This window comes from Schistocerca nitens, chromosome 12 (genome assembly GCF_023898315.1).
Source record: "Schistocerca nitens isolate TAMUIC-IGC-003100 chromosome 12, iqSchNite1.1, whole genome shotgun sequence".
Lineage (NCBI taxonomy): Eukaryota > Metazoa > Arthropoda > Insecta > Orthoptera > Acrididae > Schistocerca > Schistocerca nitens.
This window is the reverse complement of record NC_064625.1, coordinates 188,113,695-188,132,114: the sequence shown is the minus strand read 5'-3', so window position 1 is coordinate 188,132,114 and position 18,420 is coordinate 188,113,695. Positions and strand designations below refer to the sequence as shown.

The 18,420-nt window shown below is 41.1% G+C and overlaps 1 protein-coding gene across 4 annotated transcripts in view; it reads left to right on the top strand.

The window, feature by feature from the left end:
- Window positions 1-17,187, top strand: part of LOC126215153 (methylthioribose-1-phosphate isomerase) — a 99,392-nt gene extending 82,205 nt beyond the window's left edge. The window contains exon 6 of one of the 4 annotated variants that reach the window (XM_049941814.1): window positions 11,545-17,187. In XM_049941814.1, the coding sequence (XP_049797771.1) occupies window positions 11,545-11,702 (158 nt within the window). In that variant the 3' untranslated portion in view covers window positions 11,703-17,187. Of the gene's footprint in view, window positions 1-5,333; window positions 5,629-11,544 lie in introns of those variants that run through there. The other 3 variants (XM_049941817.1, XM_049941815.1, XM_049941819.1) reach the window with 3 other exon arrangements.
- The last annotated feature ends 1,233 nt before the right edge of the window (window positions 17,188-18,420 follow it).

Sequence of the window (18,420 nt, the reverse complement as noted above, 5' to 3'; positions counted from 1 at the left end):
GACACATGATCGAGACTGAGATTGTTGGTAGTTTTCGAGTGAATCCTTCTTCAGAGCTATAAAATACATAGACACCCACACAGATATATCACTCTGACATTACAGCTCAACTGGGACAACGGGTGGTGTTGGATGGCATGAGAGGGGAAGGAAGTTGCAGTGAGTGAGTGGGAGGGAGTGCTTGGGAAGAGCAGTTGAAGTGAGTGAGTGGGAGGGAGTGCTTGGGAAGAGCAGTTGACAGGTGGGAAGGAGAAGAGGCAGGGATTCACAATATACATAAATGACCTTGTGGATGACATCGGAAGTTCACTGAGGCTTTTTGCGGATGATGCTGTAGTATATCGAGAGGTTGTAACAATGGAAAATTGTACTGAAATTCAGGAGGATCTGCAGCGAATTGACGCATGGTGCAGGGAATGGCAATTGAATCTCAATGTAGACAAGTGTAATGTGCTGCGAATACATAGAAACTAAGCTCCCTTACCATTTAGCTACAATATAGCAAGTCAGCAACTGGAAGCAGTTAATTCCATAAATTATCTGGAAGTACACATTAGAAGTGATTTAAAATGGAATGATCATATAAAGTTAATCGTCAGTAAGGCAGATGCGAGACTGAGATTCATTGGAAGAATCCTAAGGAAATGCAATCGGAAAACAAAGGAAGTAGGTTACAGTGCGCTTGTTCGCCCACTGCTTGAATACTGCTCAGCTGTGTGGGATCTGTACCAGATGGGGTTGATGGAGAAGATAGAGAAGATCCAACGGAGAGCAGCGCGCTTCACTACAGGATCATTTAGTAATCGCGAAAGTGTTACGGAGATGATAGATAAACTCCAGTGGAAGACTCTGCAGGAGAGATGCTCAGTAGCTCTGTACGGGCTTTTGTCGAAGTTTCGAGAACATCCCTTCACCGAGGAGTCGAGCAGTATATTGCTCCCTCCTACGTATATATCGCGAAGAGACCGTGAGGATAAAATCAGATAGATTAGAGCCCACACAAAGGCATATCGACAATCCTTCTTTCCATGAACAATACGAGACTGGAATAGAAGGGAGAACCGATAGAGGTACTCAAGGTACCCTCCGCCACACACCGTCAGGTGGCTTGCGGAGTATGGATGTAGATGTAGATGTAGATGTACACTCCTGGAAATTGAAATAAGAACACCGTGAATTCATTGTCCCAGGAAGGGGAAACTTTATTGACACATTCCTGGGGTCAGATACATCACATGATCACACTGACAGAACCACAGGCACATAGACACAGGCAACAGAGCATGCACAATGTCGGCACTAGTACAGTGTATATCCACCTTTCGCAGCAATGCAGGCTGCTATTCTCCCATGGAGACGATCGTAGAGATGCTGGATGTAGTCCTGTGGAACGGCTTGCCATGCCATTTCCACCTGGCGCCTCAGTTGGACCAGCGTTCGTGCTGGACGTGCAGACCGCGTGAGACGACGCTTCATCCAGTCCCAAACATGCTCAATGGGGGACAGATCCGGAGATCTTGCTGGCCAGGGTAGTTGACTTACACCTTCTAGAGCACGTTGGGTGGCACGGGATACATGCGGACGTGCATTGTCCTGTTGGAACAGCAAGTTCCCTTGCCGGTCTAGGAATGGTAGAACGATGGGTTCGATGACGGTTTGGATGTACCGTGCACTATTCAGTGTCCCCTCGACGATCACCAGTGGTGTACGGCCAGTGTAGGAGATCGCTCCCCACACCATGATGCCGGGTGTTGGCCCTGTGTGCCTCGGTCGTATGCAGTCCTGATTGTGGCGCTCACCTGCACGGCGCCAAACACGCATACGACCATCATTGGCACCAAGGCAGAAGCGACTCTCATCGCTGAAGACGACACGTCTCCATTCGTCCCTCCATTCACGCCTGTCGCGACACCTTTGGAGGTGGGCTGCACGATGTTGGGGCGTGAGCGGAAGACGGCCTAACGGTGTGCGGGACCGTAGCCCAGCTTCATGGAGACGGTTGCGAATGGTCCTCGCCGATACCCCAGGAGCAACAGTGTCCCTAATTTGCTGGGAAGTGGCGGTGCGGTCCCCTACGGCACTGCGTAGGATCCTACGGTCTTGGCGTGCATCCGTGCGTCGCTGCGGTCCGGTCCCAGGTCGACGGGCACGTGCACCTTCCGCCGACCACTGGCGACAACATCGATGTACTGTGGAGACCTCACGCCCCACGTGTTGAGCAATTCGGCGGTACGTCCACCCGGCCTCCCGCATGCCCACTATACGCCCTCGCTCAAAGTCCGTCAACTGCACATACGGTTCACGCCCACGACGCTGTCGCGGCATGCTACCAGTGTTAAAGACTGCGATGGAGCTCCGTATGCCACGGGAAACTGGCTGACACTGACAGCGGCGGTGCACAAATGCTGCGCAGCTAGCGCCATTCGACGGCCAACACTGCGGTTCCTGGTGTGTCCGCTGTGCCGTGCGTGTGATCATTGCTTGTACAGCCCTCTCGCAGTGTCCGGAGCAAGTATGCTGGGTCTGACACACCGGTGTCAATGTGTTCTTTTTTCCATTTCCAGGAGTGTAGATGTTAGGTGGCACAGGTTGTCAGTATGTATTGAAATTGACAATGTTGTCCTCAGAAGTTCCGCCACAGAGTAGTCGGCCTGTATTCTAGGTCACTAGCCAATCACTTTATTCACTTGTGTGGGTAATTGATTGGTGGTATACATTTGCACTGCAGGTACAGCAGAGCTAGTATATGACACGACTGCTTTCACAGGTGGTCGTGCCTCTGGTTGGCCTGGACATGCCTAAGACAGGATACAGGCGGGGGAGGTTGAGAGATGGAGTGAAGGAGTTCACTTCTTTGATATGGGAAGGTAGACAGCGGGCAATTGGTTGGAGTTGTTAGGCAACAGGAGCTGAAAATTTTTCTGTGAGAACTCCTTATTGCCACCACACCCAGTGCACACAGCCCGCCACCATGGAACACTACCTCTCCCAACATTCTACAGCCTTCAGATCGACATGTTCTGATGAACTGTTTCCGTACAAGTGATTATTTCATCTTTGAGAGGAACATATACAAAAGAATCTGCAGCACGACCTTGGGCACCAACTTGTTATTGGGCTGTCTAGGGGAACCCTTCCTAGTCACCCAATATTCCAAAACCCTTGTCTGGTTCCTGAACCCCTTCATTTAATGATATGGAGCGAGGATGAAGACACTCCACCCTCATTTCAGGATGGCCTCAATACCTGGCCTCTCATCTACTGCCGTGGCTCCTCTGTAGCCCAGCATGCAACCTTCCTGGATATTGACCTCCACATTTCCAATGCTTCTTACAGACACAACTGCCAGACCTTTCAAATTGAATACACTCATAAGACAAAAAAGACACATCGTGAAGGAATTATCCAAATGGGTCGGAAATAGGTAGATGTGCTGTACATGTTACAAAATACAAAATTTCAGAAAAAATGGATGATTTATTCAAGAGAGAGGGTGTTTCTTAAATTGAGCAGTCCGGTAATGTATTGGCCCACCTTTGACCTTATGCAAGGAGTTATTTGGCTCGGCATCAATTGATAGTTTTGTCAGATGTTGTCCTCGGAGATTTAGTGCCAAATTCTGTGTAATTGGCACATTAGATCGTCAAAATCGTGAGATGGTTGGAGGACCCTGCCATTAACGATGCAAAGATTCTAAATTGGGAAGAGAGACGAGCCCGTGCTGACCGAGATAGGATTTGGCAAGTGCGAAGACGAGCAGTAGAAATTCTCACAACATATAGGGAGGCATTATCTTGCTGAAATGTAAGCTCAGAATGGCTTGCCACGAAGGGCAACAAAATTAGGTGTAGAATGTTGTCGACGTAATGCCGTGCCATTAGGGTGCCGTGGATGACGACCGAAGGGGCCCAGACCGTCACTTCTGGTTGTCAGGGTGTTCGGCGGGTGACAGTTAGGTTGGTATTCCACTGCACTTTTGGTCATCCCCAGACAGGTCTTCACCGGTCAGTGGGACTCAGTTTGAAGCGAGCCTCATCACCGAAGACTATTATACTTCAGTCAGCAAGTGTCCTATATATGATCATTGAGGGCTCCTAACATACTAATTTAGGGCTTTTAACATACTAATTTATGTAGGTTACCTGTTTGGATTGGCACATATGCAGTCCGATATGCTGCCACTCGTCTTCACGTCCTCGTTGACTGGAGTAGAATTGTCTTCAGTGATTAGTCTCACTTTGAATGACACAGTGACCAGAAAAGGTGTATCAGGTGATGCCCCCGTCGGCAGTGAGACTGTCACCCACCGTATGGCCCAGCAACCGGGAGTGATCATTTGGGCCCGTGCCCCCTGCCCTCTGCTCCCTGCCCATCAGACAGTCTGGTCAGACGTGGACAGTCCATCTGCAATGACAAGCAATTCTTGTGCAGTATGCTGAGATGACACCCATGAACCAGTTGCAAAGGGGCACCTACAACATAAACGTGGAGTGAAACAGTTTCACTACATCCTTTGCTGCTGCCAATAACTGTTGTTGTCATTCGACAATCTGACCTCATGTGACACTTAACTCTTTCCACATTGTCACCTGTCTTCAAGGTGGAAAGTCTTCCCACACAAGCTTTGGTTTCTACTACTTGCTAAAAAGGACTTGTATCATCTGAGCACTTGTGCTCTGGATGGTGACTGTTCTATAGTAAGTCCCTTCTGACATTTATTGCATCACAGTAGTGGTTTTGCCGAGCTTTGTACAAAATTTGATGACAGCGCATCTCACTCGTACAGCCCACATTAGTAATGTACTTGACAAACACTGCTTCGCACTTGTATTAGCACTACAGGGAGGTCAAACTTGTACCGATTTAATGGCACCCACAGAGAGTGCTGTATGTTCTTGCACAGTGTTGTCAACCACATTAATTATTTCCAAACACGTTTTACTTTTAATGTAGATATGTTGATCTTCCTTGTCATCTGCATAGTTCTTACACAACTTCTAGCTGTTAACTGATCATCACAGATGCTTACGCAAATGGCAGTGCTAATTCGTGGCAGAAATTCTGGGCTTTAAATAAATTAAGTCACTGATTGCTGCAACAATATCTCACCTAGTTTTATTAAAAATCTTTCTGTACCGTTCATAACAGAAGTAGATGCATACCACCTCCTGTGGTGGCATATTATGTAATATTGTACTGTGGCGTTGAAATCATCTCAGGTTTGTTGTTGCTTGTGTGCACTGTGTTTGATGATAATTTACTGAGGAAGGGAATAGTACTGCCACATGTGAAATAAGTTCTGGAATAGAATTTTATGTGTAGATTATCTTCAGTTGCAGAGGCCAATTATATGAAAACCTCAAGCTGCAGCCGACATGAAGGTCGCTCGTGTTGTCTTCGTCCATCTTGAGAATGAGACCGACCGACCAGTTGGAGGACTGCCTCTCAGTTGAGGTTGGAACTGAAACAACAGTGGAACTAGTTCTTCTGTCAGTTCCACGACTCTGTGCACCAGATAAAGGGCAAAAGGAAAGTTGTTTTTACAGCCAGATTCAAATCCTACAACAGTCTGGAAACAGAACAATATACACATCTTCTATATTCTGTTCATCATAGAATAAACCCAATGAAAACATTACACCGTGTATTCTTTTGTGTTTGCTCGAATCTCATTGGATTTCGTCTCTCATTGGATTTCGTTTCCGTGGAGTCAGTACAGCCAACTAATCGTAAGGATATTTTTTTGTACAACTGCTTTACCGGCACATTAAACATGGACAGCACAGGCCAGCCAGCTGGTCTATTAACCTGCAATGATGTCAGCAGTTGCATTTCAGATGTAAGAAGAAAAGAGTAAATAAACAATATAGCTTGGAATATAATTCAATGTTTAAAGAGAATGAAATAGTATTTGGCAAAACTCCAGCACTACTGCACGCTTCTTAGGTGACCAGACGGAAAGTATAAAATGCCCTCATTCTCACCTAACGTAGTATTCTAATTACAAACAAGAATTATGAAAATTTCTAGCTTAAACCCAAGGTAATTTTTCTGAGCTGCTATGAGTGATTCAAAAGCATACTGCAGGGATTTCACGATATTGTTGAATACCGAAGCCACTGAAAGTGTTAATTACAGCCAGTTGTCCGATAATCTCTTAGCTCCTTCCTTAACTGAATCTGAGAAATACATTTCAGTTCTGGAACTGTCATCTGCTATGTTGATAACTAGTCAATCAACAACAGAATCGACAAAGCCACCCAGCTGACACATTTTCTCCTCTTCTTTCACGAGGTTCCGTTCTATAGCCCGCCAGTGTTTGGCAGTGATGTGTGAAACAGCTGCATGAATTAGCTTCAGTACATCTGGCAGCTTAACAGTCATGTTACTTCTCATGGAATCCTTAACTTGCTCCAGATCAGTTCATTTGGTTTCATATTGTAATGGTACAGTGGCAAATATAGACGTGTAGCATTTTTATGGGGTGCTCGATGCTGTGAAAATGATTGTTTCTCATGTTCTTATGACACTTGTCATTCTGGTTCGTGAGAGACTAGTTCTGTGGTATAAAGAGTCTCTGGTTTTTCATATTTGATCTAAAATTATATTGTTTTCTTAATTTAAGTAACCTTTATTAACACTCTTTCATAAAATATCGTTAAGTAATAATTTATGTTTCAAATGAGAACAGAAATTTCTTATGCAATATGTAATTAGAAACAAAAAGACATGCATTATTCATAAAAAATGATGATGAATTTTTCAATTACGAGATGTGGGTATTTAAAATTGAACAAAAAAAAAAGAATGACCAAGGCACGACTTGAACCGTCGATCCAGAAACTGCAACAGATTATCAGTTTACTATGCTACCGGTTCTATTATACATCCAATGTGTATTTGCTCTTCAACTGTATCAAACACAATCCCTCAGAAAACTTCAAATCTGACTTTTTCTGTTAATTTATGAAAAACATTAAGAACGACCTATTTCTCAGCACTTTTTAACCATGTTACACACTTGTTTCACTTTGGGGCACCATGCAGGCTCAGCCACTTTCATACTGCGTATTAACAGCGCAACATTGAGAGCACAACAGTACAGAGACTGTGACTATACATGATATTTGAAATAAAAACTACATAGCTAAAGCATGATTAAGAAAAATGTTGATGACTGTTAATACATTAAATATCTTAAAGTTCCATTTGACATAACTTATAAGAAGATATCTAATATACAGGGTGGTCCATTGATCGCGACTGGGCCAAATATCTCATGAAATAAGCGTCAAACGAAAAACTACAAAGAATGAAACTTGTCGAGCTTGAAGGGCGAAACCAGATGGCGCTATGGTTGGCCCGATAGATGGCGCTGCCATAGGTCAAACGGATATCAACTGCGTTTTTTTAAATAGGAACCCCCATTTTTTATCACATATTCGTGTAGCATGTAAAGAAATATGAATGTTTTAGTTGGACCCCTTTTTTCGCTTTGTGATAGATGGCACTGTAATAGTCACAAACATATGGCTCACAATTTTAGATGAACAGTTGGTAACAGGTAGGTTTTTTAAACTAAAATACAGAACGTAGGTATGTTTGAACATTTTATTTCAGGTGTTCCAATGTGATGCATGTACCTTTGTGAACTTATCATTTCTGAGAATGCATGCTGTTACAGCATGATTACCTGTAAATACCACATTAATGCAATAAATGCTCAAAATGATCCGTCAATCTCAATGCATTTGGCAATACGTGTAACGACATTCCTCTCAACAGCGAGTAGTTCGCCTTCCGTAATGTTCGCACATGCGTCGACAGTGTGCTGACGCATGTTGTCAGGCGTTGTCGGTGGATCATGATAGCAAATATCCTTTAACTTTCCCCACAGAAAGAAATCCGGGGACGTCAGCTCGATGAATGTGCGGGCCGTGGTATGGTTCTTCGACGACCAATCCACGTGTTATGAAATATGCTATTCAATACCGCTTCAACCGCACGCGAGCTATGTGCTGGACATCCATCATGTTGGAAGTACATCACCGTTCTGTCATGCAGTGCCTGACACCGTTAGAACATTACGAAGGAAGTCAGCATACATTGCACCATTTAGATTGCCATCGATAAAATGGGGGCCAATTATTCTTCCTCCCATAATGCCGCACCGTACATTAACCCGCCAAGGTCGCTGATGTTCCACTTGTCGCAGCCATCGTGGATTTTCCGTTGCCCAATAGTGCATATTATGCCTGTTTACGTTACCGCTGTTGGTGAATGATGCTTCGTCGCTAAATAGAACGCGTGCAAAAAATCTGTCATCGTCCCGTAATTTCTCTTGTGCCCAGAGGCAGAACTGCACACGACGTTCAAAGTTGTCGCCATGTAATTCCTGGTGCATAGAAATATGGTACGGGTGCAATCGATGTTGATGTAGCATTCTCAACACCGACGTTTTTGAGATTCCCGATTCTCGCGCAATTTGTCTGTTACTGATGTGCGGATTAGCCGCGACAGCAGCTAAAACACCTACTTGGGCATCATTGTTTGTTGCAGGTCGTGTTTGACGTTTCGCATGTGGCTGAACACTTCCTGTTTCCTTAAATAACGTAACTATCCGGCGAACGGTTCGGACACTTGGATGATGTCCAGAATACCGAGCAGCATACATAGCACACACCCGTTGGGCATTTTGATCACAATAGCCATACATCAACACGATATCGACCTTTTCCGCAATTGGTAAACGGTCCATTCTAACACGGGTAATGTATCATGAAGCAAACCGTCCGCACTTGTGGAATGTTACGTGATACCACATACTTATACATTTGTGACTATTACAGCGCCATCTATCAAAAACTGAAAAAGTGGTCCAACTGAAACATTCATATTTCTCTACGTACTACACGAATATGTAATAAAAATGGGGGTTCCTATTTAAAAAAAAACGCAGTTATCTGTTTGACCTATGGCAGCGCCATCTAGCGGGCCAACGATAGCGCCATCTGGTTTCCCCCTTCAAGCTAGACAAGTTTCGTTCTTTGTAGTTTTTTTGTTCGATGCTTATTTCGTGAGATATTTGGCCGGGTCACTATCAATGGACCACCCTGTATAATAGGACCTACTTCCAAGAACATAACACAACCAGTATACATGTGCTACGGCTTCTGACCAGTAATGTATGTATTTGTTTACATCATTCTTATGGTGAAGAGAGTATATAAATGTGTCATACTCTTGTGATATGCTCAAGTATTTTACACACATTGAACTTGACATACTTAAATTCTCACTTTCTTCAGTTTTGTAAAAGGAAGTAAGATAGTGGTTGCCACAGCACCATATATGAGCTAGACAGGGAGTGAGACAGTAGGTAAATATTAGAATAATTTGTTGTTTGTTATGTAATGAAAGAATTGGCACCACTTCTTTAACTGGCAGTAATTGAAGATGTTATGAAGTCTTTCGCGACTTTGACAATTTGGTAAAACATTTTGGTCTACTGAACCTATTGACACCAGATGTTTCCTTTGTCCCATACTATAATGATGTGGCATGTGTTCTTCATCCATTCTCTGCAAACCACTGTGAAGTAGCAGAGGGCTCTTCCCGTTGTAGCAGTTGTTGGGGATTTTTCCTATCATATTCACATATAGTGTGTGGGAAGAATGAGTCTTAAATGCCTCTGTACGTAATGTAAATAGTCCAGTCCTCAATCAAGAGGCTCTGTGTTCGATTCTCGGTGTGGTCGGTGAGAACATTGACACTATTTCTTTTGGGCCTCTCTTAGTTTTTTGAATGTAGGCCGTTGTGAAAGGTGTAGGGAATTGTAAGGTGGGTTGGAAGGTGACAATTTGGTTGTGTCAATGGGTGTGAAGACAAAATCTTAGAGGTAGCAACAAACTGATCTGTAGCATAGCCTGGGGCCTAGTTTAGGTTGAAAGGTGACAGCTCTGTTGAGAGTTGGTGAAACGGTATCAAATGCATTCCGGCCTGAGGTGCTGGAGTTGGCAGTCGTGTGTGCTTGATGTGTTTATGAGTTGTGTGTGTTTCTCTTTTGCTGATGAAGGCTGTGGCTGAAAGCTTTCAGTAAGTGTCTTTTAAGTGTGCCTGTCTGCAGCTTAATGTGTATTCTTTATGGTAAGTAAGAATTCGCCTTTCCCTATATTATTGGTATTCCTACCTGTTTGTTGTTTGATGCTAAAAATGCATTTTATATAGCCCTTCAATACATCAAATAAAGCTTAACGCCTACTCTAGCAGGTATTTTGTGGATTAGAAAATGGCACATCATCACGGCAAAATGAAGGTCTTTGTCTGCTGAGCAATTTAGCGATTAGCGTGATTTAAACAGTTGAGTGCAAATCATTTGTGTCAATGCAGTATTATGGTAAAGTATATACAGATGCCAAACTTTCACTCACAGTAACAATATCTTTCCATACAATACAGACATATTTTACACCTCAAGTTGTGCTGTACATTACACCTTCGTGTAATTTTTGTAGCATGAAACAATATGTCAGGCAGTATTTTCAGCTGAAAATTTAAGTTGTACTGCACTGTAGTGTGATGACGTGGGCCAATAAAAGAGCTATTTTGCATTCCAATCGTGCTTCCAGTCCCATAGGGGCAGATAAGTGCAGTTCGTCTTTATTCGTCTCACAGAAGACATGACACGGCTGCAAATGACCGAGGTGTCACACACTGTTTGCACTATAAACTTTCACCCTCGAAAAGCTGACAGTTGCTTTGTACAGGGTGTTTATAAATGAATATTGGGATTCTAACGCTTTATAATATTTATTAAACTTACATGTATAAATGATATGTCAAATGAAAGAGCAACTCAAACAGTTTTACCAAGAACCTTATAAATGTTCAATGTGAGCACTATTTGTCACACAGAACACATCGAGGGTAGCCGAGCGCTGGATAGGCCACAAGGGGCCCAGTGACAGGCTCGCTTTGCGTGACCTCCACATTCACCCGACCGAACGCCATACGATTTTTTCCTTTGGGGCTCCATCGAGGATCGTGTGCACGTGCCTCCGCTACCCCAGACCTCCCTGAATTAAGAAACCGGATTGCAGCAGCTGTTGCTACAATCACTGAAGACGCACTTATCAACGTTTGGGAAGAACTCGGCTGTAGACTTGATGTGTGCCGTGTGACATACGGTGCACACATTGAACATTTATAATGTATAAGAAACTATCAGCCTCAATTGTGGTAACGAAACCGACCTTTGCCTAGGTTTCAGCCCACGTAATTGAGCCTTCTTCAGAAGATATACCTGAATCTATAATTTGTCTAAGAGGGCACGGTCTTAGAAATAAAACTAAAACAGCCTGAATAGGCAGGTAAAACTATTTGAGGTGCTCTTTCATTTGACACATAATTTATAACTGTAAATTTAACGTAATAAATATTATAAAGCGTTAAAACGCCTATATTCATTTATAAACAACCTGTATTTATTTTCTATACCTTACCGGATGCACGAGGCTCACCTTTCCTCCCGTTTTCTGTCGGCAGGTATAGCTTGCTGGAATCCGGCATTCGATGTGACCCCTGCGGAACTCGTAACTGCGATAGTGACGGAGCGCGGGGTTGTCGAGCCGGGTCAGCTGCGGAAACTGCTGGTGGAGGATCGGCAGCCCAACGGAATGCTCGTCGGTGACATCCCGTCCTAGCGCCGCTCGGTCCTGCCGCGGTCTCGCCGGGTGGGACACTCGTCGGCGCAGCTCGTCTGCCGTACTCGATTTACTTGTTCTGCTGAGGACCCTTGTTATGTCAATTTTATGCAATTGTGAACACATTTTGTAAGCAGTGCTGTAAACCACAGCTCAGATACTTTTACTTTATCTCTTACCTTTATTTTCTGTTATTTGTGTATTTTTACAACCATATTATTGTAGTGTTTCTCAGCACACTACTGTTGCTAAGCTGGGATTGATGGATTGTTGATTCAGTATTAGGTGCAGAATTTTTCCAGGGTGATCCTTATCGTATAGTAGACATTTGTCGAATGGTGTAAAAAAAGGGAGAGCATTCAACTTTCGCTGTGCTAATTTGTGGTCACAGTGAAAAAATATATTTCAGAGATCTTATTTGTTCATAAAGATGTGTTTCAGGTGTTGATATAGTTCATCTCGATATGGTGACTGATGGGTAATGGATGATTCGCAGTTGACTCGAGTCGAGTTATCGCACTGGGATCCCGAAGTCTCGTATGTAAGTGCCGGTAGGGTTCTTCCGCATAGCTATTAACACAGTTTATTGATATGTATATATGGAGTTTAACACATTTTTAGGAACAAGTAGTTTTTGAAGCAAGGTTTCTGTAGATATTGACAGCACTTTGCAGTTTAGGAACTGTGATGTGATGTGATGGGATGCGATGCGTGTGTCTGTCATACTACAGTAACTCAATTTTTGGGAGATGATTCTTGAGATTTTAAAATTGTCTTTAACTTTGTTCTCTATCTGAAACTTTCTCCTCTCATTTGGTGAAAACATAATTATCTGATTCACACACATTTTGTCTTGTAGCGATAATATGTAAGGTTTATTAATTAAGAAAAACTACACAAAGTGCCTTCTTATGGAAACCCTGAAATATCTGTACTTTTTAAAAACAGAACAAAATGCTGCAAAAAACAAGTGAAATTTACGTCTCTAGTCACATAGTCACATACTATTCCTTATACTCAAAGGAAATAAAAGCACAAGCTGTAGTGATTAAGCATGAACAAGGACTGTTAAATTTGATTATACTCATCTCGGTTGTGTCAACTCAAATACTTAGAAATAGAAAATCCTGAGCAGTCTCATCTTCATGTGCTGGGAGTGGGATAGATTGAAGGTGGCGATTGACAAGTCAACTATTTTAGATGCGGTGTCCTCGGGAGAGGTCGTTGGGTCATCACAGAAGTGGTAGGTTAAAAAGTATAGAAAGTGCCCTCCCCCTGAGTAGCAATCAGTTCGAATGAAATGAGGTGGGGAAGAGGTTGCAGTTCATAGGGATTTGTAAGAGGCAAGAGGAGAACAGGGAGAAAACAGAAGACATGCCAGGTTTTAGAAATGACAGAAGAACCAAACCTGCAGAATTAAAATTGCTCCCTGCCAAACAAATTTTGGAAATCAGCGTATCCTTACTGAGTGTGTAGTGTGTGATACATAAAAATGAATAATGGTTTTGACTTTAATGGAATCTTACTTTTGGCTTTAGAAAATCGTGAGAAGGGACTCTTCAGACTAAAGTTGTATCCACTGCTAGTATTGAATAAGGGAATATATAAAATCTAATGTAAAGTAAATAAATACATTCATCTCAATAACTTGTAGTTTAAATAACCAACAGGGGAAGACAAATTGCTTCAATTGTATATGGTATCTAGTGCATGCATGCATGCTTAATTACATACATACGTGCTTGCTCCTGTGATAGAAATCAGTTTCTGGGCAAGTTGATGTGTGTCCTAATATCAAAACATATTGTAGAATTTGAACAACTTATGTTTAGCAGTAGTATAAGTGATGTATTCCCCCTCCCCCCTCGTAAGCAAGCAGTCGTAAAATAGTGTTTAGGAAATGAGTGTCACTATGCATAATTTTTGTCCTTGCACAATTCATTCCTCTGGCTGGAATGTTGATGCTGCAATGTACGCATTATGTGATAAACGTAAGAGCCAACCGTTAATAGTAATACTTGCATCAGTATAGAACATTTGTAGGTGATTTTTAGCGGGTCATAAGTAAAATAACTGTGTAATATCACTTTGAATGTTTGTCCAAATGTGATTGCTGATGCCAGTTTATTGCTTCTTTCTGACCTTTTCCCTTTCCTTCTGCTTTTTCTTTTCTTTCAGTGGTTAGCTTTGTGTAGCATATTTCGAGTATTGTTTATGACTATTCTTGAAATAAAAATAGCATCCTGCCTTTCCAAGAATAGTGTGATGGCATATTGATTCTGTGAGCATGATAGAAGTTTCTAAATAATTCCAAATAGAAAACATTTTACTTTTTTGGAGGATGAGTGGTGATTTCCCCTTCTGTGCTTTTTCTGTAACAAAAGCCACCTCAGAGTCAGTTGTGTGTTTGTATTTTTTATGGCAGATTTACAAGTATGTTTGCAAAGTAGGGGTATTAAAAGCAATAAAAAAAGGCTTGCCTATTAAAACTGTGTGTCTAAGACATTTTAAAAATAAACATATTTCCTTGTAGGCAGCAAATACTTTATTGTTTACATGGTTCATTGATGGTTAATTGTGAACTAGCTCATGTTACATATTGTATGATTGAAGTTTAGAATGTTTGGAGATTTGTTCTGTGCCTTATTTCTAAGCAATAAGTAGTTTATGCTGCAGTTAAGCACTGGCATACAACTCAGCTGTGAGCTGTGTAGACAGAGCAGCTTGTCTGAGGCTAGTTTCTGTCTTTGTGAAATCTCAAGAGTATATGAAGCACTTAGTACATTGTTATTTTTTTATTTTGAAAAATTGAATATTTGTATTATTAGAAAGACCATTACTAGACATGTGAACAAGATAAACTCATGGAAAAATGGCACAGTTGACTGGCTGCTTCCAGCAAAACATTAGGTCATAGTATAGCAGATGCATTTAGAGAGCATTGCAATAAGAAACTAACAGCTTGCTACAAGAAATACAGTTCTCTGCAGTACCCACTATATAGCTGGTTTATGAAGGGTCTGTATGTAAGCTAAGCAGAGGTTGTGGCCAGATCATGACATCATTCCATCAAATGTAGCAGGAGTACTATGATGCCAGTAATCACCCATTTTAATGTATAATGTCTTCATCCCTCACCAACACACTCCAATCTCCCCCCCCCCCCCCCCCCCCGCCCGCCTCCCCCCACCTCCCTCCTCATCCCCTATTATTTTATGTTATTTCAAGTACATCATTTAGGAGGTGGTTCTATGTTTCAAATGCTTGAGGACAAGTGTTTCTTTTAAAAAATTCGTTTCTTCAGCTATTTTTTTGTTATGTCGTAGGCACTTTCCTTGCTACATTTTAGCTTAGCCACACGTATAATAGAGTAAGTATATAAATTGTATTAAGCCATATTGTCCCTTAAAAAGCCCAGTTTCCGGACATTGTCAATGTTTGACCATGTAAACTTACTTTCCAGTCTGTGTTCATGCTGTTCATGTATGACCTTTGATAATACTTTCAATAATATATAACAAAATTGGGTCAGTTTTTAAAGCTCGATGACAATATCTGCCGTTATATAATTTTCATTCTGTGAACAAATAACTGAGTAAACTTCGTCTGACATTTGGAATGTGTGAAACAGCCACAAGGAGTAAAAAGGCACTGGGTGAAATTAGGGAACTATTAAACATTTTTCTGTTCTCTGACTGCATAGGGGGCAGTCTCCCATGTTTTTTAAACACGTGTATCTCAGTTATTTAATTAGTGCCATATTCAGATCCCATTTTTGTCTTCATGAGATGTTGATTGCAGCACACAGTAAGTTAAACCATTATTCAATTTTATAGCTGTATACTAAGACACAGAATGTATAAATGTTGAGAAAGTGTAAGTTTACACATTTGGGCAGGGTTGTGCTAATTGTACTTTTCCTGCAGATGCATGTGGAGATAACAAGTCTGCAGAAAACTTGGAGCGTGTGTTATGTGGTGTTTCTCTCTGCCTTTTTTACTTTATTGTGGCTCTTCTCCCCCCCAATCCTCTTCATGTGTTGGTTGTACTACCACTGCCATTACAACTTTCATTGCAATTGCCATCTTCCAGATGTGATTTTTCCTTTATAAAGCTAGTCACCTTGTATACACTCTTCATTTAATGTCTGGGAGGGAGAAATACTTCAATGATAGTAAGATGTGGTATTGAATAAAAGACTGACTGACTGAGATTTTTGGTGTAAATTCTTTCACAGGAGACTTGTTCATAAATGTAATCACCATGCTGATAAATATTTCTAAAATGTGGGCTCAGTTCTTCCATTTCATGTAGTGTATATCAGAAGAAGAAAGTATTTGTATTATTATTACAAGAGGGTTTTCTTTTTCCACTTATTAAAGGAAAATTTTTGTATCTCCAGTACTACTTAGGAGTAAGTAAATTAGCAAATTAATATCTTAAGCAAGACGATGAACTATTTGTAGTTCTGTTCTCTGTTGGTGTTATTTGGGTGATACTGATACTTCAGTTTTCCACTACTTGGTTTGCTGTTTGTGCTGCAGCAAGCTCAGGGTTTCTGCTTTTAGGTATCTGTGAAAAATGTGACTTAAAGAAAGATAACGTTAGTTTTCTGATCATAGCTCTTGCATTATAGATGGTTTTAGTTTTGTTAACGCATAGTTCCTGAAATATTGTTTGCACTATGTTTTGTATCCATAGCTATGCAGACAAGAAATATTATAATAACTTGTTACATTTTGGATGGAGAAAGAGTGATCTATGAGAGAGAGAGAGAGAGAGAGAGAGAGAGAGAGAGAGAGAGAGAGAGCATAAACATATGTCCATTATTTTTAAGAGGTGTTTGTTGTTTTACATGTTCTCTCCTTAGCCCCTTCTTCCCTGCCTCCTCGCTCCCACCTCCCCCCCCCCCCCCCTCTCTCTCTCTCTCTCTCTCTCACTCAAATATTAGTATAGAAAGTGATATTTTATTACACATGTGTCTGCATAGGTGATTAGATGTAATTGATACCTATTACTGAAAATACAATACTGAAATTATTTGGTTATTCTTATATATTGTGTATGGTATGTTTAGTTCTATGTATTAATTTGGTTGTAGTTGTAAATGACCACCTCTCAATGGTAATTAACATGTTGTGGTATCTAGGTTACTTCGTATTTAGAGACTTAATGTATACATAATATGATTTGTGACTCAAATTGAGTTACAGAGGAAAAGAAAGAGAGACTGTCTTGGGCAGTAGCAGAGGACAGAAGATGACAAAGTTCCATTCTGCTACATTTTATAGGATGTAAATATATATATATTTATTAATTTGAACTGGAATGAAAATACAGTGTGCACAAATAATTTGTCCTCCTCAGTTCTATCTACTTTGTATGGTAGCTAATGTTGCAGTGCAAGGTCATAAATTTTGATATGTACCTTATTTTGGGCATTGTATATACCGAATTATTTTATTAAAAGTTAGACTCCAGTTAATGATTTGTTGTGTTTATTTTTCCTTATCCATGTTTCATTCCAGAAGTTTAAAACCTGGTTGCTGTAGGATGTCTCACAGTGTGCATCGCTTTGCCCTAGGTTTTGTAAATTGTGAATATCTGCACTGCAAGTAGGGATGGTCTCACAACCCAGGTGTATGACCTCTGAACAGATGAAAAGTTTCAGATTGAGGCAGACTAAAATATGTTTATTATGAGCTCAGTGTGGAACCGTGCCTGCTTAGCTGGAAGAGCTATTTAAACAAAATCAGTTATGTTTTGGCTTAGCAAATGAGTAGTGGCATTATGGTATATTGATAATTTTAACTTTATGGACCGTCTGACTACAACTGAATGAAACACAACCTTCGTGCCATATGTGTTTCGCCTTTATTCTCTGCAAGGCATCTTCAGTGGCCTGGAATATGTACATATTTTTGCTATTTAGATTCCATTTTGGTCAATGTACCTATGGATTATAAACAATTCTGGTGGTTGGTTTTTGCTATTATGTAGTAATATTTTGAACTGTAGTTACAGGCTGCATGGACAATTCTCTACATATTACGCTACTATTCCAGTTTTGGTGTCGTTCCTCCTCTTATACATGCTACTTGCATGTTTTTTTTTTTTTTTTTTTTTTTTTTTTTTTTTTTTTTTTTTTTTTTTTTTTTTTTTGAGCTGTTTGTGTGTGTGTGTGTGTGTGTGTGTTCAGAAGGCGAAGGGGCCGAGATAATACATATATATTATCATTTCTTTTATGAAGTGTAGCAGGGAGCCTGTGCTGATGTGTGTTGTTCATTTTTTTTTTTTTTTTTTTTTTTTTTCTATGGCTTTCTGAATGTGGAAGTTTTCTTGCGATTGTATAAGACGTTTGTCATCGTTGCTTATTCTTATTATTTTCATTTCCTGTTCCATGTTTGTAGAATGGTGGTTGTGGTGTTTTAAATGCTCTGCAAATATGGGATGGTTTGTTTCGTACTACCAATACCTGATATGTTCTTTTTATCATGTTTTTAAATTCCTGCATGTCATGCCTACGTACCTATGTATACTGCATCACAACTTTGACATTCAAGTTTATATATTCCTGATTGCTGGAATTTGCCCCTCTTGCTAGCTGGTTGGCTTAGGTGTGATTGGGGTTTGCCCAGTCTTCTATGCTATTTGGAAGCCCTGTCTCTTTAGGATGTTTGCAACTCTGTGTGTTAATTTGTGTGTGTAAGTCATGGTG